Below are 24,635 nucleotides of genomic sequence, written 5' to 3' on the forward strand. Positions count from 1 at the left end.
TTTAAGATTCTAGACTACAAAAACAAAAAAACTCCCAAAACCCAAACCAAAACAAAAAAACAAAACATCCTTACCCAGTCAGATGTTCCTTTTCCTTCTGCAGTCCCCTCATCAATTTATTAGATTAATATAATAATATTGTCTAGTATTAATAATATGTTATAAATTTGTTAGTTTAAAAAGCAACATGTCGTTCTATAAAGCAGCAATAGTAGGTTGATTTGGATTTAGCCTTATTGTAATATATGTGATAATAATAGTGGATGTTTGTTATTCTGAAGGGTGAAAAAACCCTTTATGCAAAAAATCTTAATTTTTAAAGATGAGGAGTTGAAATGTTGGAAATTAACTGAAATATGAGTCAGCCCCAGCTCACTCTTGGCTATATTAAAACTGAATGAGTTCAGCAATAACAGACTAAAAGGAGCCCCAAAGTTGGCTCATGCTTTTCTCAGAACTGCTGAGTTTAGCAATGAGTTGTGTGAAAAATGTCATGTGTGTTCCTTCCTCCTCCCCAGAGTGTTGCTCTGCAGCATTGGCATGGAAACTTTTTGTTTTCACCTCTTTTTAAAAGAAATGCCTGGTTTTTAGCTGTGTTTTATGTCGGTGCCTTGCATGCAATAAATGTTCCCTGCTTCTTGCCTTGCTGGAAGTGAACTTTTTTAGGCCTCAGCCACAAAAATAAGGAAGTTTGAGGGTCAAGAGCCAATGTTTTTTTGCTTTCAAGGCAGCCTTGTGCCATCTGCATCCAGATATAACTGGGTAAATAAGAATACAGGCCGAGTTTGGACCTCTTGGGAGGCAAATCCTGCACCTGCACCAACATTTCAGACCAAAATGGAGAAGTGACATTTGTCTGCAGCCTGAATGCTTTTGTTAATTTAAGAAACAGCATTGCTGCCTTTAAGCTTTTTTAGCTGCTTGGAGCCATCCAGAAGGTTCTGTTGGTTTACTGATCGAATTTTTAGCACTAAACACTGTTTTCCTTGTAATCCAAGCCCTGAGGGAAGAGCAGAGTGTCCATCTATGTTTAGCTCAGGTTTTCTGGCTCTCCCTTCATCCCTTGGCCACGGAGAGAGGGTTTGGTTTCCCTCTCTTTTTGGAAGAGGTTAAATTGAGTCATTGGACATCTTGGCACCTCCAAGTTCCAGTCCTGAGAACACTTCAGCTTCATGGAGTAAATCAGGACTGGATCAGACCCTTCAGTCCCTCCACCGTCTCTTCCCTACAACTTGGACTTCATTGTCCACAGCAGATAAATCTGGTTTAGCTCCTTTCTTCTCACCTGTTTTAATGGCAGCTGGGTTTTCATTTTCTTGATGTTCCTGTTCAGTCTGTCTTTCCCAGAGGGGACAGAATTAAGGCTTTTTATTGCCACGTTTTTATTTTGTTTTATTTTTAGACCTTCAGGCTAGGGTGAAGTCTGCCTGGGTGCAATACTGCTTTATAAATAACTAATACAAGTTTGACCCTACAAAATTCCTTTATTGTTTAGTAAGCCTTAAAGAGTAGCCACAAAGTCCTCATTCATTTTTCTGGTTAAGTGCTTTTGATAAATAGACTAAAACTCAGAATCACACTTGGTGTAATGGAGAAGATTATCAAGTGACTGGAAAGTCTGGATTCTTTCCATATGAAAACGAGCTGCTGAGTAGGAGCAAGAGCAGTGGGAACACTGCAAATATATTATGGGCTGTTTTCACTCTCAGATGTTTCATAGGGGAGAAGGAATGTCAAAGATTCTGCTCAGGTTAAGACTCAGGTGGAAGCGGCGGGAGAAGCTGTATGATAAACTGGGGAAAAACTGAGGTGAAATGTTATCTTAAGGATTGGGTGTGCCTAAATAAATCCGTGAGCTGTCTTCTGCAAGTTTACGATAGAGTAGCTTAACAGAAGTAATTAAAGAAGTCGGTAATGAAGGAATATGATTCTCTAAATCCACCTCAATAAAAGCCAGTTTACTAATTAAATTGAGAGGACAGGTGAAGAGATCCTCACCTGAAGCTTCCCGATCATCCCATACCTCCCCTTCTTCTCTTCTGGGCTGTTCCACACCTTGTTTGACAATTCCCTGTGCTTGGAAAATAACACTGGCTGGGCATTTCAGACACTCAGAATTTCAGGTTCAATTTTGGCAAGAAGCTTCACTGAACAAGTAATGAGCTGAACCAATTTTGCCTCTTTTTCAGTTACATCCTCTGATAGGCTGTCAGTCAAAGTTAGCATTTTTTGTCTCTTCCATGAGGACAGTGTAGTCTAAAGGCCAGAAAAAACCCTGTTTTCAGTTTGCCTCCTGGTGTCTCTTGGTTTTATCCCAGGCTGTGCCAAATGCTGGTGTAGATGATTAAACTCTCATCCTTCCTTGACACAAATCATTCCACTTCTCCTGCTAAAATACCTGATAACAGTGTCTCTTCTGCAACAGCTGGAGGCTTCCCAACTACCCTGAAAACAATTCCATGTCTTTCTGCTCTCTTAACCTTTCCTGATGGCTAAGCTTGGATTTCTCCTGCCTAAACAACCTTTTCATCCTTCTGGGCTTTTTCTCTAATTTCAAACTCCACCTGATGAAGAAAAATGGTGTTTTTTGAAGCATACAGAGTGAGAAATTTGTGACACAGGCATTTTTTTCACACTTCAACAGCTCTGTGCGTATTCTCTCTTCCTCAGTCATAGCTAGTAAGGGACTTTTTTTGCTTGATCTCAAAGGCTGGGCAGGATTATGTCAGAACTTGTGATTAAAAGGAGTGCAGGGGCTTTGTGTGTTGCAGAGACTGGATCTGGAAAAAAAATTCCATGGGGTCTGGTTGAGGTTGGAAAGGATCTCTGGAGGTTGTCTTGTCCGGAAGTTGTCCGGGACTGACTGTATCCAGGTAGCTTTTGGATATTTTCAAAGAAGGAACCCATCCCACATGATTCTGTGACTCTGTTATAAATGGAAATGATGGAAAGATTGGGAATTATTTCAGTAATTCCATACTGGGAAATGTTTCTGTTCTGTTCATCCTGTAGACAGCGGAGAACTATTTTGTCTTGCTTTAGTTGGAACTTCTTGAGGAGGACAATTTCACTTTTTGTCATTGACACGACAAAAGCAGGAGTAAGATGGAACAACATAAGAAATGTGATTGGAAATTTCAGTCTCTGTTTTGCAGACACAGAATTTTTTTGGACAGAAACTGCTGTGCTGTACTAAAATATTTGATGACTTTGTGGTTTGACCACAGTTTACAAAGAATGACCCCCTTGGTCACACTAAACCTTCCATCTTCAGGAAGGAATTGTTCCCCATGAGGGTGAAGAGGCTTCGGCAGTGGTTGCCCATGGAAGCTGTGGCTGCTCCATCCCTGGCAGTGTCCAAGGCCAGGTTGGATGGGGCTTGGAGCACCCTGAGACAGGAGAAGGTGCCCCTGCCCATGGCAGGAGTGGCACTGGATGGGCTTTTAAATTCACTTCCATCCCAAACCATTCCATGATTCCGTGCTCTTTGCTTTCTATAATGCCTGTCTATAATTTACTTTGGGAATTGAATTCTTGTGAACTTTTGGCTTTTGGAGTTGCCTTCCCACAACCTGGTACCATCCCAAAGTTCACCAGGAAGTTCTTGTCGTACCTTCCTTGATTCATAAGAAACATAATAAATGTAATACAGAGTTACCCTGTAGGTAAACACAGGGCCAGCCCAGGGTCTGGCCATCCTCTCATTCCCTTGTTCCCTGTCCCAGAGCCGACAGCTGGAATCGGAGACGGGAACGACTGAGGAGCACAGCCTGAACAAGGAGGCACGGAAATGGGCGACGCGCGTGGCCCGCGAGCACAAGAACATTGTCCACAGCCAGCGGGTAGGTCTGGGAAAAGCACGTTCCTTGGGACGGGAGCTGCTGCAAGCACCAGGGGATTACCTGGTGTGGGGTTTTTATCTTTTTTTCTTTTGTTAGAGCCGGGATTAAGGCTCAGGAGATGCAGTTTCATATTCGGTCTCAGATGTTTATTAATTCTTATCTGTAGCACAGTCTCACAAGCTGTGAGTTCTGGCTAGCAAGGTAGAAAATGGCTCTGTCTCTTAACACTTTCTGAGGTCTTTTAATCATAACTTATCCAATTACAAGATGACATCTATACTGTTTTTACTTTTAACCCAATAACCAGCCACTCGTGGCCCACAATGTGGACTTTTCTGTCCAATTAAAAAACACAACCCAAACCCATGAAGACGAAGGTGAAGGACTTAGCCAGTGCCCTAAAACCTCCATCTTGCTTTATGTATATTACTATATTCTAAAACCTTAATCTCCAAGTTTTCCACCCCGTGATGTTACACACTTCTATTCAAACCACACACCCACAATCCCAGTGCTGTCACTCAATTTTGGAATCCTTTTCTGTGGCCTCAGGTCAAATGCAGTGTTTGCTTGAGGGTCAGTGCCTGTCAGCACAGACAGCCTGAAATTCTCAGTGCCCAGGGTTCCAACAACTTGGGGCCTGTATTCACGTGGTCATCAGAAGTCTGTTCCACACCAGGAAAATCTGAGGAATTTGCTGTTAAATCTAATGCAGAGGCACAAAATCAGATGCAAATTGATAAATTTGTTACTATGTCTGTGGCTCAGCTCTGAAGACCCAAGGGCTGTGTTTGGCAGCCAGGCAGCTGTGTTTTGGAGTGTGTTGAATGTGTCTTTTAGGAGGGAGAATAAATACAAAAGTTCCTTGCTCTTCTCCAAAAAAATCCAGCCATGAAGGAGCCTGCTATGCTTTCACTACACACTGCTCAGTTTCCTGGTCATCCGTACTATTCCAACCCCTGAGCACAGCATCAGCTGGAGGAAAACAACATCCAGAATGCTCTGACATCTTGGGGAAGACACCAGGGAGAGCTCAGAGCCCGTTCCAGGGCCTAAAGGGGCTCCAGGAGAGCTGGAGAAAGACTGGGGACAAGGGATGGAGGGACAGGACACAGGGAATGGCTTCCCACTGCCAGAGTTAGAGTCATCACCTTTTATTTCTTGGGATAGACCTTTGGTGATCATTCCCAGCATCCCATGGAACAGTAACTCCCCTGATTGTCACAAATCTTTGTCTTTGGCATTGACTGCACCTGTGGTGTGTTTCCTTGCTCCTGGCAGACGCTGGAGGAGCTGGAATGCCACGGGCCCGTGATGTCCGAGCAAACCCGAGCAGAACTGGAGCAGAAGATTGATGAAGCCAGGGAGAGCATCCGCAAGGCTGAGGTAAAAAAGGGAATTATTTTGGCATTTTCACTTCATTTCCCACAGGTTTGGTACAGGTGTTTCATTTGGTTGATGGAAATGTGTATTTTTAGCATCGAAAATCAGGGAATTTTAAGATGTCACTTTCCCCCCCTTCATTTGGTATTTGTCAAATCACTGAATGAACTTCATGAAACTCTGAATCAGAAGAGTGCTATTCAAAACACCTCCTGATGAAGAGTGAGTTCTCTTGCTACATTTCTCACTGTCAAAGGTCAAGAATCTCTAGGGGCTTTATCTGAAACACACTGAAAAACAATCTCATTTTTTTTACTAATTTCCTTCTGCTTGTGAAGGCATTAATACCAGAAAATGGTGATTTTATCTCTGTCTTCATATTTTTTAGGTTCTAGAAGCAACTGCCATGTGATGTTGTAGTGGGTTTTGATACACAAACTAAATCTGATTGCTAATGGGAAAACGTTGGAAATAATCCTTGTATCTCTAATTTTACTGTGAGGTGCTTTTAAGTTTTTGACTCATGAATAAAATCAACTTATTTGGCTGCCAGTGCTGGGTTAGTGAAAGTGAACTGTTTTCATGGCCATTGCAGTCAGCAGGATCTGTTCTGCTGGGTTTTGGATGAGTGAGTTGCTTAATTAAAACTGTAGAAGAAACCTAATTGTTTCAGTGAAGTGCTTCTCATATCTCAAAGTACCTGATGTAATTAGGAATGTGATTTACAGGTGAAGGGGTTAGAAAATACAGAGCAAAATTATTCCTCCTCCTGGCAGGAGAACTGTCAGGCTCCCTTTTTAAAACAAATGCAGGACATGGGTTTTTTTTTTTAAACCTAGTTCTTACAGAAAGTAGTTTAAAAACCTGTTTTGAGTAAATCATTTCCAACAGACCATACTCCAGAATACTTGTGTATATACATACATGGTTAATGATTAAATCTGCAAGGATGAAAGATTAGAACAGCAGCAAGAAATAAAATCAGGATAAGAAGTTGCCAAAGAGAAAGTTCTTGCAGCAAAATATTATAAAAGGTACAAATTAAAGTGACTTAGGACAGAGGGAAAGTGCCAGGACGTGGAAGTTTAATATCTTATTTTCTCCAAGACATGTGTTTTAGCTAATACAGACAAGTAGTGTATTTTCCTGGTTGAAGTTAAACCATCCTTTATCTTCCTAACATTTAATGTGTGCCCTGTTTTACAAAGGCATATGGTGCCAGTGCCAAGTACTTGAGGATGAAACTCAGTGACTGGGGGATTCTTGCCAACTTCGTTCTCTTCTGCTGCATATTTTAAAGACGTTAACTTATCCCTGAGCTTTTGGAAACCACTTTGTGGGACTTTGCTGTATTGCCACCAAAGCTGTTTATAATATAGAATTGGTGGGGGGGTTTTGTTTGGGTTTTTTGGGGTTTTGTTTGTTTGTTTTTGGTGGGTTTTTTGTTGTTGTTGTTGGGGTTTTTTTCTTCAGATAAGCCAATAAGTAAATTTAAGGAGATTTTATTTCCACTTGGGAATGGCTTTTTCTTTTAGCCCTCTTGGTCCCCTCTCCTCTAAGACTGAGTTCAAGACCACAAATTAAACAAGAGAGTTTTGCACACATAAAATCCTGGAGAAGACCAACCCAAGCTTTGAGCTAAAACCTTTTCTTTGGGAATGCATTTTTAATTCCTTCCAGTGTGTGAAAACCAAACATTCCTGCATATTTAAGTGCAACTGATTGAGTTGGAATTACTGAGGGTTGGGCTGGGGAGTGGTATTTGTGCAAAAAGTTATTTAGGCTGTAGGGAGTTTGTTCTGGTATCACATTTGAAGGTGTGTGAGGATGACACAAAGATTTTGTTTTTATTTTATTTTTCTCTTCTTATGGAAATCTTTTTGTCTGTTCTATCCCATTTTGCTTTCTTGACTCATTCCTTTTCCTTTGCAAATCCACTTTCTTCCTTCTTTTCTGTCCTCATCATTCCTGAAAGGGGTAGACAACTTCACAGACATATTGGGATTAGTTTTTTCTGATTTGGTCATCTTCCACTTGCCTGTTTCTCCTTGGGGATTTTTATATCCCCATTGCTTGAGTGCCTTAAAAAGCAGGATGAGCTCCTTTTAGAGAGGATTTTTATAGGTAAAGGGGTTTTTTTTCAGGGTGTATTGGGCATAGATGTGCTCATCTCACTGCCCTCTTCCTTGGAGACCCTGAATTCAGGGAAATCTAAGCCCTGGCAGGAGCTGAGGGTCTGTTCCATATGGATAACTGGATTTAACAAGTACAGGGATGTGGGAACAGGTATAACTTGAAAGTACAGCAAAGAAATGGAGTAAAAATGCACTCAGGATCAGGAGATATTGGAGAATCCCAATTTTTTTGTCTTCTACAAGATGAATATAAAGCCTCAGATTGACACATCTACAGCTCAGTGGGTTGTTTCTGATCTTTCTCTCCCTGGGATAACAGCTATTTTTCCGTGTGATGTTTTCAGGGAGCAAACTCCTTGATTAGAATTGAGGGGGAAATTAGGAATTCCAGCAGAGTGCTGCTGTGCAGGTGATATGTGACTGTAACTGAAAACCAGCACACACATTTTTGTGTTAAAATTGAAAGATTTGGTGTTAGTTAAAGGGTTGTTTGGAGGTTTTTTGTTTGTTCGTCTTCTTCGCTTGCTTTTAAAGGAAATGTTAAAATACTATTAGATTTTGAATGATAATATCTCTCGCAGTGGCAAAGCAGTAAAATTGACTGTAGTTAATGACATGCTGTGGAGTTTAGACCCAGGGGAATTCCATCCTTTTCCCAGCAGCATTGAAACACTTTGATAAAGACAAGCCCTGAGTGCACAAGGTGCTCCTTCAAATTGAAAGTGGCACCATTCAGGCATCAGCTGTAAGGGATTTCAATTAAGAATTTGGAAATTGACATTGAAAACTGATAATTTGTGAAAATAAACCATTCTTGGAGCTCCTCTGTACTCATTCACCCAATTCAGGTAATTGAAGTAGAACTTCTGTGTTTTCAGCTTTGATTTCTGTAGCAGCAGGAAGGAAGGAATTGAGCTTTATTTGACTCCCTTTATCTTTCAATGACTGGAGACAGAAATTTCCTGAGAGCAGAGCCTGATCCCCGGCTGTCCCCTCCTGCCAGGGAGTTGTGCAGAGACACAAGGTCCCCCCTGAGCCTCCTTTTCCCCAGGCTGAGCCCCTTTCCCAGCTCCCTCAGCCTCTCCTGGGGCTCCAGCCCCTTCCCCAGCTCCATTCCCTTCCCTGGACATTTCCAGCCCCCCAGTATCCTTCTTCTGAGGGGCCCAAAACTGCCCCCAGGACTGGAGATGCCTCAGCAGTGCCAGCACAGGAGATTTCATCTTCTCATCTTATTTTTCCTCTCTCAGACCAAAGACTCCACTGTGTGTCTCCCCAAGCAGTTCAGTTGTCCCAGGGCTGACATGATTCTTCTCCAGGATGGTGGGAGCGTTCCCATTTGCTCTCAGGTCTTTGGGCTTCCACAGCAATTAATTCTGTTCCCACTTAATTACAGGGGGATGTATTTTGTCTCCTCATCGGGATATCTGCAGCTCTCCAGAGAGTGTTTGTGCCAGATTAGATCTGGTTAAGGCTCATTGCGGTGCCGTTTACTCTGTTCGATCAGCTCAGAGGTGTAGGGCCATTTTTAATTGTACATGGGGGGCTGATTTCTCCCTCTCCTTGTATTTGGCTGTGGATATTTGTTGCTGTGTTGTGGCACAGTGAGAATAAAGCGAATTCCATATGCTTCAGGCAAATAAATGAAACGGAGTTGCAGAATCATGGGCTGGTTTGGGTTGGAAGGCACCTTCAGGATCAATTTAGTCCCAACTCCTGCTGCGGGCAGAGACACCTTCCACTATCCCAGGTTGCTCCAACACCTCTCTAACTTGGCCTGGAGCACTTCCAGGGAAAGAGGCTCCTAATCCAAAGGAAAGGTGAATTTGCAAAATGTCACTCACTGCCATCTCTGGTTGAGCTCAGGAAGCAAAGGCTGGGAGAGCTGTGCAGGGAACCAGGTGCCTTCCCTGCAGGAGATGTGTGGGAGCTGTTGGGCTTTCCAGGTCAGCAGAATGAGGACTGGCCTGGAAAAATCCCAGTGACATCCACAGAGCAGGAATTTCAAACTGTCTTGGTGAAAAGCAGTTTAGTGAGGGGGAGAATGAATTTTACACAGTGGGTAGTGCCAGGACAAGAGGAATGGCTCCCACTGCCAGAGGGCAGGGTTAGGTGGGATACTGGGGAGGAATTCCTGTCTGGGAGGGTGGTGGGGCCCTGGCACAGGGTGCCCAGAGAAGCTGTGGCTGCCCCTGGATCCCTGGAAGTGTCCAAGGCCAGGTTGGACACTGGGGCTTGGAGCAGCCTGGGACAGTGGAAGGTGATGGGCTTTGAGGTGTCTCTAATCCAGTCTCTGCCTAAATCTTACTGAATATTTTTGCTCTGAAACGTCCATAACATTTTTCTCTCTCTGAAGAACCAGTGTTCATCACAGAGCCACAGAGAAATGTCATAATAAATGATTACATCCATACATTTTAGACATTTATCTCATTATTTACAGAATCTGGGTGATTTCCATTCAAGCCCCGTTCCCGACAACTTGAGAGCCACTTCTTAAGCCCTACAAATTCCATACTTAGGGATCTTTAATGTTTTATGTGCCTAAGCTTGGGAAAAACCCATCTGCCAGTTTGGCTGGAGCTGTACAGGTGGATTCTTCTCCAGGAATAGCTTCCCCTCTGTTTCCTTAACCTTGAAATTCACTTGAGAGAGGTGTTACGTGTGCCAGTGCCTTATTTCCTGTTTGCTTCACCCCAGTTTCTTTGGATTTCAGTCCGTGCAGATTATTTAGCATATAAATTAACTCCTGGAATAGCTGTACCAACCTCCCGCCCAGCCTCCCACTTAGAGAAGAAACACACTCAGTGTTGTGGTGGAAAATGTAATTTATGAGCTAATTCCCCACCTCGTGCAGAAAAAGGATTCAGATTTTAGGTGAGTTGTGTTGGACAGGATTTATCTTTTCAGTTGGGGTGGTTTTGCCACCGCTTTGGGTTTTCCCACCCCAAACCTCAGCAAGGCATTGCAAGTTGGATTTTTTGCTTTATTTTCTTATACACCCCTCCTTTAACACAGTGGGCTGTGATTTAAAACTGAACTGCATGGAGTCAGACTCACTTTGGGTTTTGAGAAGTTTAGGGCATTCCTAATTATAAATCAAGTTGATTTATAGTTATTCCTTATTTGAATTTCCTTATTATATTGATCTATAATTATTCCTTAATTATAGATCAAATTGATTTATAATCATGTCTCCCTATCACTCTGTCATCATTCCAGTGGTCCAAATTTTGACGTTTCTTGAAGAGAATTATTTAATTTTAATACTATTTCATTTTAATATCTTTTTTTTATTTAAACAGCCTAGAATTTCAACAAGAAGTGTTTCTAAATGGGGACAGAAATAAAGATAATGTTTTTCCAGAATGTTTTGCCAGAATCTTTCCCCATTGATTTCTTCCTGGCTAGAAGAATTTGCCAAATGAGAGTGTCCAACCACTTGGGGTCATGGTCAGTGGTGACCTTGGTAGTGCTGGGGGAATGGTTGGACTCCATGATCTTAAAGGGGTTTTCCACCCTGAATGATTCCAGGATTCTGTGATTATATGGGCTTTTTTTCCTGCCACTGAATTTCTCACAGAAGATGATTTGGTCTCCTTATAATCTGAATTAAATCTGATTTTAGTATCTGGCCAGGTTCCTAAGTGCAACTTTTGTGTAAAAGAATTAATTCTGAATTCTTCAGGAGGAAAAAAAATCTGGGCCAAGGCGCAAGGTTTGTTCTGCACCTTGAAAAGCCATGGCAGGTAAAGCAATTCTGCTTTCAGGAAAATCTGTTTAAAACTGGTTTTAACAAAAACCTAAACCAGAACATCGAAGGGGCAACATTTGCTGCATTTCTGTGTGTTTTTGTACCCCAACACCTTTATAAATGGCTTTGGAGGACTTGGATCCGAGGTGTTTGTGGGATGTGAAGGAACTCTGGGTTTCTTTCCAGTCCTTTTCTCTCCTGGGAATAGGGAACAGCTCTGTGATGTTCCTGCAGGGTTTCATTTCATGCCTTGCAGAGCAGTTGTGTATCTTCATCTTGAGTAATCTGTGGGTCTAAAACCATTGCTTAATTAAGACTGGAACAGTAAATAAACAAAACTATTGCATCTCCCATGTGGAGCAACCTTAGGTATGTGAGGAGCAGATAACAGTGTTTATATTTTCTAAAACTTGGGTGGTTTTTCTTTTCATCTTCTTAGATCCTCCCGGCAGAAAGAACAGCTCAGAGAAGCAGGAACCCTCAGAAGAGTTTGTACATTTTGTGGGTGGCTGATGGTTTTTTAATCAGTGTAAAAATACCCCAGTCCTGAGCTATTAACCAGTAATTGGAGACTGTAAACAGCAATTTCTCTGTTACACAGGAAAATGTTTGTCCTGCAGTGAGACTTTCCTAACAATGAGATTTGGGCAGCACCCAGATTTCAGAGCCAGTGCTGGATTCCAGCATTCCTGGGCTTTGGAAGCCCAGCTGCCTTCCTGGAGATGCTCAGAGCTGCAGGGAATGCCAAATCAAATATCTTGACGTAAGATATTTCGGAGTCTGTCAGTGGAGGTCACTCATCCAGGGGGGCACAGCACGAGTGTCCCTGGGGAACATCCAGTGGGAGACAGGGGAAACCAGTGGTTAAAGCCTTGTTTAGTTTTTAATGTGATGATCTTTCAAGGGAACAAGACTTTCAGAAAAGATTGTGACACAATGTGGTGAAATGCTGGCAAAATCACCGCTATTGCCCTGTTTCCTTCTTACTTAACATTTTATTCTGGTATAATGAAGGCATCAAGCCCAGGTAATTCAGGTGTGGTGATGTTTGAATGAAATGTTTGTATCTTTATGGGATCACAGAGTCATTGAGGTTGGAAAGGCACTCCAAGATCATTGACTCCAACCCAGCACTGCCAAGGCCACCACTAAATCATGTTTAAATGTGTAGCTGTCCCTCTGTGAGAAGCAGAATGAAGTTCTGTTCCTGAGTAGTATTTTATTTGTATTTTTCCTACACATAGGAAGCTGTTAATTCTGGTCTACCAGCATCATTATTTAGGTCAAAATACAATTTCAGCTTGTAAATAACTATCAAGTGCAGGCCTGACCTAAAGCTTCTGGTACTTTTATGGCTTGTCTGCAGTGGAATGAAACTCAAAACATTTGTGGTTTGGAACAAACATTTGTTGACTGTTAATGCTCCTGGCTGTAAACAGGGAGGGGGAACTCCACTGGATTCGCTGGGTACGTTGAATTAAACCCTCTTGTCAAGTACACTCAAGGATTTTGGAGCAGCTTGTTTATTTTAGCTCACAATTTGTACAAACAAACTACAGCAGAGCGAGGGCTAACAGCAACTGCAGATGTTTGTAGCAGCCTGGACCAATGTTTATTGCTGTAGCATAACTCAGTCTAACTGGAAATTGCATAACAAGGTAAACAGCAAAGCAACTGGGCTGAGCAATTCCTTGGTGGAGGCACAGGCAAAGTGTCAGGATGTAAAGACAAGTTAGGGCAAAGCTACTTCACTCCACGAGTAAATACATACATTAATATTTATATATGTATTTATTTATATATTCAAGGCGAGCCTGGACAGGGTTTGGAGCAGCCTGGGAAGCAAAAGGTGTCCCTGCCCATGGCAGGGGGTGGCACTGGATGATTTTGAGGTCCTTCCTGCCCAAAACATTTTGGGATTGTGTGAATAAGTTGCCTTTAACATGGTGTTTCTCCCTGCCCTGTGCAGCTCCAAGGTTGGAGTGAGTTTGTTCAAAATCTCAGATGCTCAGAAGCAGGAGAGAAGGGATGCACATTAATGTATTTAATGTTTCCTCCTTTTCTCAGCTCTCTGAGCACTATTTACTGTTAATCATTCTCCTGGAGACCTCTTGCATGAAGTGGAAACTTCCCATGTCTCAGTGGCTTTGGCTTTTCCCATGGGAAACACCTCTCAGAGTTGTCCCATCCTCATTTCTCCAGCCCTGATTACAGGGGAGAGCATGTGCATGCAGCTGCAGCTGTATGAAGATGCATCTGACATCATAAATTTCCCTCTTACAACTGACCTACTCTTCAAAAATCACATTTCTTCTACCCTGAACTTAAAATAATATCTCTCAAAAGTGATTTGATTGAGACAGGTTTAAAGTCACCTTTACAAATTAAGTGGAAAGGGAGACATCTTTAGGGGTTCAGCTTAATAAAGTTAACAGTCATTTCTTTTCTGATTCATTTTCTTAGTAGAAGGGTACAATTCTCTGATTCTGTAAGTGCAGCAGCCTGTCAAAACAAGAAAAACACCTGTATCATTTCAGCTCAACACAAAATTTTGTATAAATTAAGGATTTGTGTAAGAGATAAATATCTACCTGGCACCTGCTGGCATTTGAATTCACTGTACACATATTCTTCATAGTCTGCTGTGCTTCAGCCACTACTGGAAAGGGAATTTCTCTCTAATTTTTGCCTGAACTCACCTGTTGTTGCTGGTTTTGCTTGGGTTCCCAGTGCTGCTGAGTGCTTGGTGTGTCAGGGATGCTGCAGTGAGGTGCTTCAGATCCCTAAGGGGGGGGGCTGTAAGATGAAAGGAGATGAAACTTTGCTACTTGCTAAAAATGACAAATGCTGTGAAAAGGAATGCGGAAAGAATTCCAGGGTGGTTCCGTGGGTTTCTGTTGTTGCCTCCATCAGTGACTCACTGAAGAATTTTTGGGAAATCACTTGGGAAATCACTTTTGGGAAATCACTTTTGTTCCTCTGATGAGCAAGGGCAGCAGTGGGGTGTTGAGAGGGCTGTCTGCTCAAAAATATCCACAATTTTATCCCTGGGTTTGCCCTCCACTTCTCACTGCAAATCTGCTCTTGCTGAAATCCTGAATTTCTTCATGCTGCTCTTCCCATCCGTCCTGTTCAGACTGAGCTAATTTGGATCAGGGTGGTGCTTTGCCATGAATTTGTTAAATCCTTGGCTCCATCAGCCAGCAAGCATGCCAGGATGCTGAAGTGAGCCCAGCTGTCAGAGAACCTCCATTTTCATGCTGTTCTGAAGACAAAAATCCTGAAACTGTTTGTTGGAGTGCAATACTTACTTAATTTGGGGATTATAAACATATTGGGCTTCCATAACAAATGAGTTTCCTGTGATCTCTGGCACGTGCTGGTGAAAAACAGCCTCACTTGGGAGTTGGTGGGTTGGTGTGTGTGTGTGTGTATCCTGTCAGATTTGTTTGTGTATCACATCTAGCTTAGTCACAACCTGGAAGGGTCTGCACTGTGGATGTTCCTAGTTTTAGAAGTCTTGGGAAGCACTGGATTGTTGGACATTAAAGCTACACTGAACTTCTTAAGGGTGTGAATTGAGAGCGAGCATAAACTCAGAGGTGTTACTTTAAAAAACACCAACTGCTGAGACTCGCTGGGCCTCCAAAAAACCATTCCCTGTGTCTTGGCTCACAGCACATTCCTGCAGGCAAGGAAATGAGGAGTGGGGCTCATTTCCACGGGGAGCAGCTTTGGGAGCCACCCGGATGGCTGGTGGATCAGAAAAAGCCGTGGGGGCGAGGTGGGATCCTGAGGGATTCTGAGCTCTGTGTGTGTTTGTGTGCCTAGATCATCAAGCTGAAGGCAGAGGCACGGCTGGAGCTGCTGAAGCAGATCGGGGTGTCCGTGGACACGTGGCTGAAGAGTGCCATGAACCAGGTGATGGAGGAGCTGGAGAACGAGCGCTGGGCCAACCTGTCCTCGGTCACCAACAACGGCTCCGCACACCTGGTACGGATCCTGCTGGGGAACCTCGCCCCAGGGCCTGGGATCTGTCCAGGGGCTGCTCTGGACTTAGGATGGGATACAGAGGAGACCCCGGAGCTGCTGCAGGGCTGGAGCCCCTCTGCTCTGGGGACAGGCTGGGAGAGCTGGGGGTGCTCACCTGGAGAGGAGAAGGCTCCAGGGAGAGCTCAGAGCCCCTGCCAGGGCCTAAAGGGGCTCCAGGAGAGCTGGAGAGGGACTGGGGACAAGGGATGGAGGGACAGGACACAGGGAATGGACTCACACTGACAGAGGACAGGATTGCATGGGATATTGGGAAGGAGTTGTTCCCTGGAAGGCCCTGACACAGGGTGCCCAGAGAAGCTGTGGCTGCCCCTGGATCCCTGGAAATGTCCAAGGCCTGTGTTTCTTTGAAGTTTCATTATTAGTTTATAATGTTATCTTGATATCTTCGAGCGTGCAGATCCAAATGTCAGCCCTCCAAAATCCCAAAGGAATTCCCCTGCTGAGTTTCACTTCAGATCCTCACTGGTCACAATAGATGAGGATTTGTTGCTTAGCTGTGTTAAATAATGATTTTATTCCATTTCTTCTTGTACACCACCTCCTTTAACTTCCCTCTGTGCCTGTTGAGCTGCTCCCAATCCCTCATTCCCAGTCTCCCCAGACATGGCACAGTTGGCCCTGCAGCTGAGCCCCCCGTGTTGGTCCCAGGCACTGCTGCAGCCTGGGAAGTTCAGCTCTGAGTCTCATTTTCCCCTTTTACACTTACGTAGGCTCCTGTATTTAAAAAAGGCTCTGTTGACCTTGGCAAGCCAGACAGGAACAGCCCAGAGATGGAATTCTTAGAGCTGGGACCAAAATTATGCCAAAATTTAGAGGAATTACTGCCGTTTGTAACAAGCAGCACTTTCACTCCAGCCTGGAGGAGTGGGCAGTGTTTAACAGAGTTGGGGAAGGGGCTGGAGCCCCAGGAGAGGCTGAGGGAGCTGGGAAAGGGGCTCAGCCTGGAGCAAAGGAGGCTCAGGGGGGGACCTTGTGACTCTGCACAACTCCCTGACAGGAGGGGACAGCCGGGGAGGGTCCAGTTCTGCTCCAGGGAACAGGGACAGGACCCATCTGTGTCTGTGTGCAACAAAACAAGATAGATTTCTATTTCTATCTATATTTATATTTCCATGGTTTTTTCATGTATATAATTCACTTTTCTGATCACCTCCCCTGCATTTCTTCCTGTGTTTGCTGCATATCCCACACCTTTAGTGTCCTTCTGTCCTATACATTCATTCCTTGCTGATGCCATCTTCCATCCCAGACTCTGCAGAAGGATGAGCTGTATCAAGCCAACCTCTCAGTTTCCTGTTTTCCCTCTCCATGCCTGCTTCTCAAATGATTCCAGCCGAGGAGCTCAGAGCAGCCCACATGCTGAAAATGAAGGCGTGTTTTTCCTCCTCGTGTTAGAAAACCAGCAGCAGATGTTGCCCAAACCTTCTAGACATGATTTGCTGATTTCCATGATGTCCCAGCTGGATGTCAGCCCTGGCTGCTGGGACCAGGCACAGCAGAAGGCAGAGAAACAGGAGGGGAAACCTCAAATTTGCCACAATTAGTAGTTGGTTGCCGATCTCCCAAAGCATTGCCCAGCTGTAGGACAATTTTTTGGTTATCCCACCAACCATGAACACACTGAAAGAGAGATGGAGGCAAACTGGTCTTGAATGAGAGTTAGTGAGGAAAAAAAGCCCACCAAAACTGCAAGAATTTGGTTTGGAAATAGTAACATAAAAACTAACTAAGTCAGAACATGACAATGCTTCTTGCTCTTCTAGTCCAGGCTTAGAAGAGCAAAGCTGTCAGAGAGTTGGTTAAGGGAAACTGCACAGGGAATTTGTAGGCTCAGCTTAACTGGGTTTTTTTTGTTGTTGTTTTATCAGTCTCTCATTTTTATGGGGAACACTGAATTCACTCCCAAATTAATAAACACAGGGAAGATGGCTCTACATAACAGTGTTGCCTTTGATTCACAAAAGTGTTTTCACAGAATAATTCATCATTTTTCACATGAGATAAAGTATTTATTCAAAACACAGCCCGGGCACAAGGCCAAAGCACAGCTCATGGCAGCCTTACCCAAACTCGTATTTTTCCAGCACATTGACTTCAGGTTTTATTTAAACTTTTATAGCAAGTTTTTTACAAATCTTCCTGTCTCTAAGAATTTCTGTGATAAACTGCAGCAAATCTGTTGTGCGGAATACACCAGCTTGAAGGTTGATTTGGGAGTTTATTTCTTTAAACTTTTAAGTATTTCCACTGCAGATTAATTTTATAACTTGTGGTCACAGGTACATTAATCTTTCAGTAGCATGAATTCTCTTTTTTCCATTAAACTGTTTTTTTGTGCCTCTGCAATGGCATCTCCAAAGTACTTTAGTCACAGCTGATGTGAAAAATTGATTTTATAACTGTCCAGCAGCTGAACTGGAGCTTCCAAAACCTTCTGCAGTACTTTTTAAAGTCCCACATGTGCTTGTGCTTGAACAAAGAAATCCAGCTGAATTACTTTCAATAACAATAAATCATACAAAACACACTGAAAAAAATATTAACGAGCTCATTTTTATTGTTACTCCTTCACCAATTTTTAGCAGCTGCTGTAATGCCAACTGGAATTTGTTTTTACCAGGTCAGTGCTGATGCAGAAAAGGAGGAAGGTGAAGAGTTTGAAGACAGCATGGATGTTTTTGATGACAGCAGTTCTAGTCCTTCTGGTACTCTCAGAAATTACCCTCTCACCTGCAAAGTTGTTTATTCCTATAAGGTTAGTAATTTTTTTTAACTGATCTGAAAAATGAATTATATAAAAAACAAATAATAAATGTGCCTTTGGGAGCTTGAAGGTTTGCTTTTCTGATAGGGTGAGATTCAGGGAGGTTCCAGCTATCTCTTCTGAGGGAAAAGGGCTTTTGTGAATGGCAGAACCTTCATTGGGATGTTTAAAATTATGTTAAAGCCTTCACTTTTTTTAAAAAAAATCACTTCTAATACAAGTCTTGATGGGAGTGTTCTTTCCACTGCCCATGCCTTGCCCTTAAAGCCACTTTTCCATCTTTCCTGTCCTACATTCCAGGCTTCTCAGCCAGATGAACTGACCATAGAGGAACACGAGGTGTTGGAGGTCATTGAAGATGGAGATATGGAAGACTGGGTAAAGGTATCATTTTCTGAGCTTCTTTCCATGAACTCTTTTAGGAGAGAAGTTGGGATGGGAGGGGATGCTGGGGTTCTTTCCAGAGCAGTGTTCACAAGAGAATGCCTCCTGTCGTTCACAGGCACGTAACAAGGCAGGACAGGTGGGATATGTGCCAGAGAAGTATCTGCAATTCCCAACCTCCAGCAGCCTCCTGAGCATGCTCCAGTCCCTGGCTGCACTGGACACTCGATCCCACACCTCCAACAACTCCACAGACACTGACCTGGTGCCAGGCAGCCTCAACGGAGACTCCAATGGTAAATTCCAGTTAAAGATACAAAGGATATCCAGCTGGCTCTTGAAAACTCTCTGGACGTCCAGTCTGGGAGATTTTCCCAGATTTCATGGAATACAGAATTACTAAGGTTGGAAAAGACCTCCAAGATCATGAAATCCAACCTTTAACCAAATCCCGCCATATTGCAAAGTCTGCTCATTTTTTTAACAGTTCAGGGCATGAGAACTCCACCATTTCCCAGCCTGTTCCAGTGTTCAATCACTATTCCAGGGAAGAAATTTTCCCTAACATCCAACCTGAACCTCCCCCATGTGCAATTGGAGGCCGTTTCCTCCTGTCTTATCTCTGGTTTCCTGGGAGAAAAGGCCCCATCTGGCCACAACCTCCTTTCGGGGAGTTGCAGAGAGAAACTGACCCATATCTAAACACAGCCATTCTCCTTCCTATTAAATAATTATCTCCTTCCTATTAAATCTGCAAAATTCACCACTTCAGCTCGTACAGCTGAGATTAAAATTAAGGAAAACCGGAATAATCTGGCTCAGCAATAATAGAATCTTCAAAAAAGAACTTCAAAACCACCAGCCAGCTCCAGCTGTCAAACTGTGCATGTACTTAAATGTTTTTCTTAGCTCATTGGGTTTTTCCTTTTCCATTTTGCAGTCTGTTTTGTAAAAGCACTTTATGACTACGAGGGGCAGACAGATGACGAGCTGTCCTTCCCCGAGGGAGCCATCATCCGCATCCTGAACAAGGAAAACCAGGATGATGATGGCTTTTGGGAGGGAGAATTCAACGGCCGTGTCGGGGTCTTCCCCTCGGTGTTGGTGGAAGAGCTCACGGCCTCAGAGAATGGAGAGACTCAGTGGATTGGGGATATCCAGGTATGGAAAGAGGTGTTGGCTTGGTTTAATATTTGGGCAGTTTGCAAAGATCTGTCGCTTTTTCAGGAGGAAAAAAAAACCAAAACTGGTTTAAGGAAAAAACGGAAGAATCAGAAGCTATTTGAGAAAAAAAGAAAATCAAAACCAATTTCAGGAAAAAAAAAAGCAATCCAAGCCCTCAGTGCTTGCTTTTTAGTTTCTTTCCCAGCCTAATTATCAACTGATGTATTTTTGCAAATTTGTGAATAAAGGCAGATATTTGGATATAAAGGAATCAAAGGAGAAAATTCACAGTTTACTTCCTGCCATTCATTGATGAGAGACCGAGATGTCAGACACAGCCTGGCAAAAAGAGAATTACAGGCTCTTTCAGGCCTAATTTAGTGTTTTCCTACTTAAATCTGTTCTATATCCTTTCAATGTTGAGGGGCAGGATACTGCCAAGTTTTGGATTACAGTAATTTTTGCAAAAATGTCCTCACTTCCACAGCCTAGTTCTATAATCCTTGTATCTTATTAGAAAATCAGACACATTCCATGTGTCTACACTGCACTTCCATGCTTTCTACAATGGAATTTTTCAGTGTTTTTATTCCTTGATTTAGGAAGACCATGAAAATGAACACTTAATTCATTTGGGTGAGAATAAAGCTTGTGATCCCAACACTTTGCTGTGAATCCCACTTGGCCAAGTGACCTTTTAGTTTCAAATAACCTTCAAAAAGCCTCTCTGAATTACCTGGGAGAGGCTGAAAATTTCTAGTCAGTGGCAACCTGTGATTTAAAAAATTGAATCCCTGTTGGATGCCTTGGCTTATCTTCCCAAACTTTCCTGCCAGCTGCTTTTAATCCAGAGGGAACTTGCTGGAGAGTAGAGATGGGTTGGGAAACAGGTTTATGTGTTAAATGTGCTGAGGAGAATTTGCTGCAGCCTCTCTTGATTTTTTGGCACAGGTGTCCCCAACTCCAAAGGCCAACAATTCCCTGCCACCACTGCCTCTGTATGACCAGCCTCCCACCAGTCCCTATCCCAGCCCAGATAAAAGAGGATCCCAGTTTTTCCCCAGATCTCCGTCGACGAACGGTGAGAAATGTGCAAACATTTGGGGCAAAGGCTTCATTTAGAAGTCTTTCAGAGGGAGGGACGGGCAAAAAAAGAAGAAAAGAGCATTTTTGCAACAGAAATTCAGCAATTCTCAGGGGCTTCTTTGTAATAGAGTGTTGCTTATTCCCTCAGAAAACAGCTTTGGTTCAGAGTCCTCTGGATTCTCCCAACCTCCACGAATTCCTCTGGAAAGTTCCTATGGCAAACTGCGGCCTGTAAGTGACCAGCAAATCCTGTGGTTTTTATTGATGTTCAAAGGGTAACAGCCCCTAAACAGAGCTGACAAAGAGGTGGGGAGTAAATGCCAGAAGAGGTCAGTGCTATGGTTTATACAGTTCCTGCTTTTTCAGCAGTTCCCTGTACATTTGGGATTCTGTTTCTTTCCAGCTCCTTTGGTTTGAGGGGTTTGGAGTCATGATTCTTAGTGATGAAGATTTTATGTTGTCTTTGCTGCCTAGAAAAAGGACATTTGCCAGAAAAGGGAAGGGAAGAATCAGATCACTTAGAACTTGACAAAATCCATCTCCTACGATTAATTTTGAAATCACGTTTTGGGGTTTTCAAAGCCTTAAACTAAATCAATACTAAGACATAACTTCTGTCCTTTCCTGGCCTTCTCAGTGAATGAGGTTGCAGAAAAAGAGCATTTTTTGAATATTCAAATAATATATTTTGAATATTCCAGTAGCATTGGGCAGTATGGTGCAGGATTGCTCCACAGTTCACGTTTTCTACAGCAAGTGTGGTGAATTCTGAAATGGTGTTCTAAAAACTCTGTTGGCGCTAAAGGTGATCTCTGTCAGGAGATGACTGATGTGGCAGAGTGTGAAAACAACATCAAGTTTTGGGTGTGTTGAGGTCAGTGATTAATGAAATATCAGCGAGTCAGATGCAGCAAAACACTCTGGTAGTTCCTACTCCACAGAAATTCCAGGCAGAAATTCCAGGCAAAAGCACCGTCAGAGTCAGCATGTGATGAGCCCAGGTTTACATCCTGGCTTATCCATGGAATAGATGTGGGATTTGCAGCCTGGAGAGAATCTGTGACAGGTCGTAAGGAAAATCCCCGATGGCTGAATTGGGAAGCACTGGAGCTGCATGCAGCTGGACACACACGGCCTGTTTGCTTGCATCATCTCGAGGGGTGAGCCCCTGGAGGGGTCTGTGCAGGAGATGTGCGGGGTTTCTGATGGGATTTGGCCATTTTGTGGTAGTCACGGGCTGGTTCTGAATGTTGCAGGTGCGAGCAGCTCCACCGCCCCCGACACAGCACCACCGCCGGCCCATGGAGAAGATCGAGGACGTGGAGATCACTCTGGTGTAACGAGGGGACTGGCTAATTAGTAGTGCTACAATCAAGGCCAAACACAGCTTTTGGTCAATCTCATTTTTAGGCACCTTTGCATGATGAAGACTTGGACTAGAGCAAGCGATAGGGAGGATTTTATGTGGCAGTGACCTGGCAGATTCCTTCCCACAGTCATTAATATTTCGTGCCTTTTGGTTTTTTGTTTGTTTGTTTGGATTTCTCTACATCATTCTTCCTCTCTTAGCACAAACCAAGACAGGCCAAGATTGGCTCTTTTTTTCTTGGCTGAAGATGCTCCATTTTTATGTGGAGACAAAGAGTGAGCCCCGTTCATGCAGCTTAGTCTTAGCATCCTTTGCTCCTGTGCATTAGTACAGTATATTACTGTTGCCATAGGAATGTGTTAAAGATTGTGGATCCTTCCAGTAGCATCACCTGCCTGATCAGGTATTCAGCAGAAGAATGAAAAAGGGAACAGAAAAAGAAGTCTAAAGGAGAGGCTGGCTCCTCTTGAATCCCCCTGCAGAAAGGAAGAGACGGGGAAATGATCTCCTGGAGAAGCAAAAACATTTGTTCCATGGGTGCTCCTCTTGTCAGTGATTCACAGCTGAACATTCTGCCTTTGGACTTTAGTGTTTACTCAGTGCATTTACTCATAGAGTATCTAACACGGAGGTGCTGAACCAGCAGCAACATCTTCTTCCACAGCAGAAACCAACGGGTAGAAAAGCAAAAAAGCAAGTGAGATTTTGTCTAGATCTGGAAATTGAGCTGCTTTTTCTTTTTTTTTTTTTTTTTTTTTTTTTTTTCCTTAGCAGATTTTGGGGATTTTGGTCTCTTTGTTGGGTTTTTTTTTTTTTTAAAGCATTTGGGTCACTCTTATCCCAGTTATTGCTGTGTACTTTATTATCCAACATAAGCAGTGTATCTTTGTCATCAAGCCACCTGAGTTCTAGAGTTAGCAGTTCCATTTAGAGTATTTACACGCATTTAGTTGTTGCATTGGATGGTCCTGTAGCCTTTTCCCACCCCAATCCCATTAACCAGCCAAAGCCAGGGAGCCAGGAGCAGCTCCAGGTTCTGCCTTCACACCACCTTCGTGCCCGAGATGTGCCCAATTCCTCTCAGGGAAGAAACTGAGAGGAAAAGAATTTTCCTATTTCCCTCAGAGAGTTCTGAAAAGGGAGCTTGGATTTCCATTTTTTGAGAGAAAAGGGCAAAGAATATTCTGAAGTTGAATGTGGAGGAGAGGGAAAAACTGGATGCAAACAGGTTTTTCTTTGGGTACTGACTAAAATACTGTCAGCATTCTCCATCAGATTGAAAACTTTAGATCAAAGGCATCCCGAGGTTGGGTTTGGAGCTGATTGTGGGTTCTCTTGTGTCTTCATGTTTGGTTTTTTTCAAAGCCAGTAAGTTTTCTACCTTTAGTTTACTAACAAGGGCTATTTTTTGAGGCTGCATTTACAACAAAAACCCAACGACTCATCTTAACAAGATTTTATCATAAACTTTGCACATACTTGGAAATCCCATCCCAGGCTGCCAGTCTCCTTTCCCAGTGGGATCCTTAACCAAGAGTGAGGCTGTCTGAGGACAATAATTCATGGATCAGTTATGGAATCAGTGACTGTCCAATGAAGTTTTTTCCATATTTTTCCTTCTTTTGCACCTCTCGTCCTGTTGATCTGTTTGAGGTCTTTTTATGTGTTTATCAAACTTATTCTTAAGTTTAAAAAGAAAAGTTAAAAAAGAAAAAAAAAAAAGATTTAACTGTTTGCAAATATTTTGAGATCTTCACAACGCAGAAGAAAACCAAGTTTTTGCCATAATGTTCATGTTCAATTCCTTTGGCCAGTTTTTCTGTGTCCTTCACACCCGGACTTTCAAAAATCCAGAAAATTTTTATTTAAAAGTCTCTTTAGTTGTATTTTAAAATATTTTCTGTAAGAGCTGCTAATTTTATTTAAAAAACAAAAGTGAAAAAAAAAAAAAAAAAGAAAAAAAAAGGAAGAAAAGTTGTAAAAAGATGCCTCCTTTTTAACTATGATTTCTTCATACAGGGCATGTATCAGCCGTCGCATCGTGTACAGCTCAGTACACCCTGAAAGCATCAGTGCAAATGCTTTCTTTATATTGGCTGTAAAAAGTTTGTATTTATTATGTATAAAAAGTTGAATAATAAAAAAGTGGAACTAAATCCCTAGTGCCCTGGGAGATTGGGTGGCGGGAGGGAATTGAGGGAAAGCCCAGGGATAAAAATCACCATTTTCTTGAGAGAGAATTTGTGCTTTTACACAGAAATTTGAATCTTGTGCTTCGGGAAGAGGACATCCTTAAAGTCAACTTTAAGCATCTTTTGGAGAGGGCATTTATACAAAGAACAAAACGTTGCCAAAAATGAAGAGCCAGCAACAAAGCTCCAGTTATCAAAATAATTGCTTAATAGCCTTGATGCAATTAGGATAATTGCCTAAAGAAAGCAAGGGGAGTGATTGATAACAACCCTTCAGAGCGATTGTCCCTTAATAGGCTGGATTTGCCTAATTGTGCCAGAGTATTCCCACTGCATCCCAAGGCTCTCCAGCTTTGGGATCCCTCTATGGGCTGCGTTTCCATGTTGGATTTTCTCCTGGCACTTGGAAGCCACCCACCGGTGACCACCTCCTTGCTGGGCTAATCCCAGTTTCCTCCAGGTGGTAAGTGCGAAGTGATCCATCATTTCCATGTGCTCCCCGTTTTTAGAGG

At 42.9% G+C, this 24,635-nt stretch overlaps 1 protein-coding gene across 1 annotated transcript in view; it reads left to right on the forward strand.

Moving 5' to 3' along the window:
- Positions 1–24,110, forward strand: part of FCHSD2 (FCH and double SH3 domains 2) — a 122,734-nt gene extending 98,624 nt beyond the window's left edge. Inside the window, exons 11-20 of the mRNA XM_066340799.1 lie at positions 3,726–3,842; positions 5,124–5,228; positions 14,943–15,104; positions 17,785–17,919; positions 18,229–18,312; positions 18,431–18,608; positions 19,253–19,473; positions 20,428–20,557; positions 20,711–20,793; positions 21,819–24,110. Of these exons, the coding sequence (XP_066196896.1) occupies positions 3,726–3,842; positions 5,124–5,228; positions 14,943–15,104; positions 17,785–17,919; positions 18,229–18,312; positions 18,431–18,608; positions 19,253–19,473; positions 20,428–20,557; positions 20,711–20,793; positions 21,819–21,902 (1,299 nt within the window). The 3' untranslated portion in view covers positions 21,903–24,110. The remainder of the gene's footprint in view (positions 1–3,725; positions 3,843–5,123; positions 5,229–14,942; positions 15,105–17,784; positions 17,920–18,228; positions 18,313–18,430; positions 18,609–19,252; positions 19,474–20,427; positions 20,558–20,710; positions 20,794–21,818) is intronic.
- The last annotated feature ends 525 nt before the right edge of the window (positions 24,111–24,635 follow it).

This window comes from Sylvia atricapilla, chromosome 2 (genome assembly GCF_009819655.1).
Source record: "Sylvia atricapilla isolate bSylAtr1 chromosome 2, bSylAtr1.pri, whole genome shotgun sequence".
Classification (NCBI taxonomy): domain Eukaryota; kingdom Metazoa; phylum Chordata; class Aves; order Passeriformes; family Sylviidae; genus Sylvia; species Sylvia atricapilla.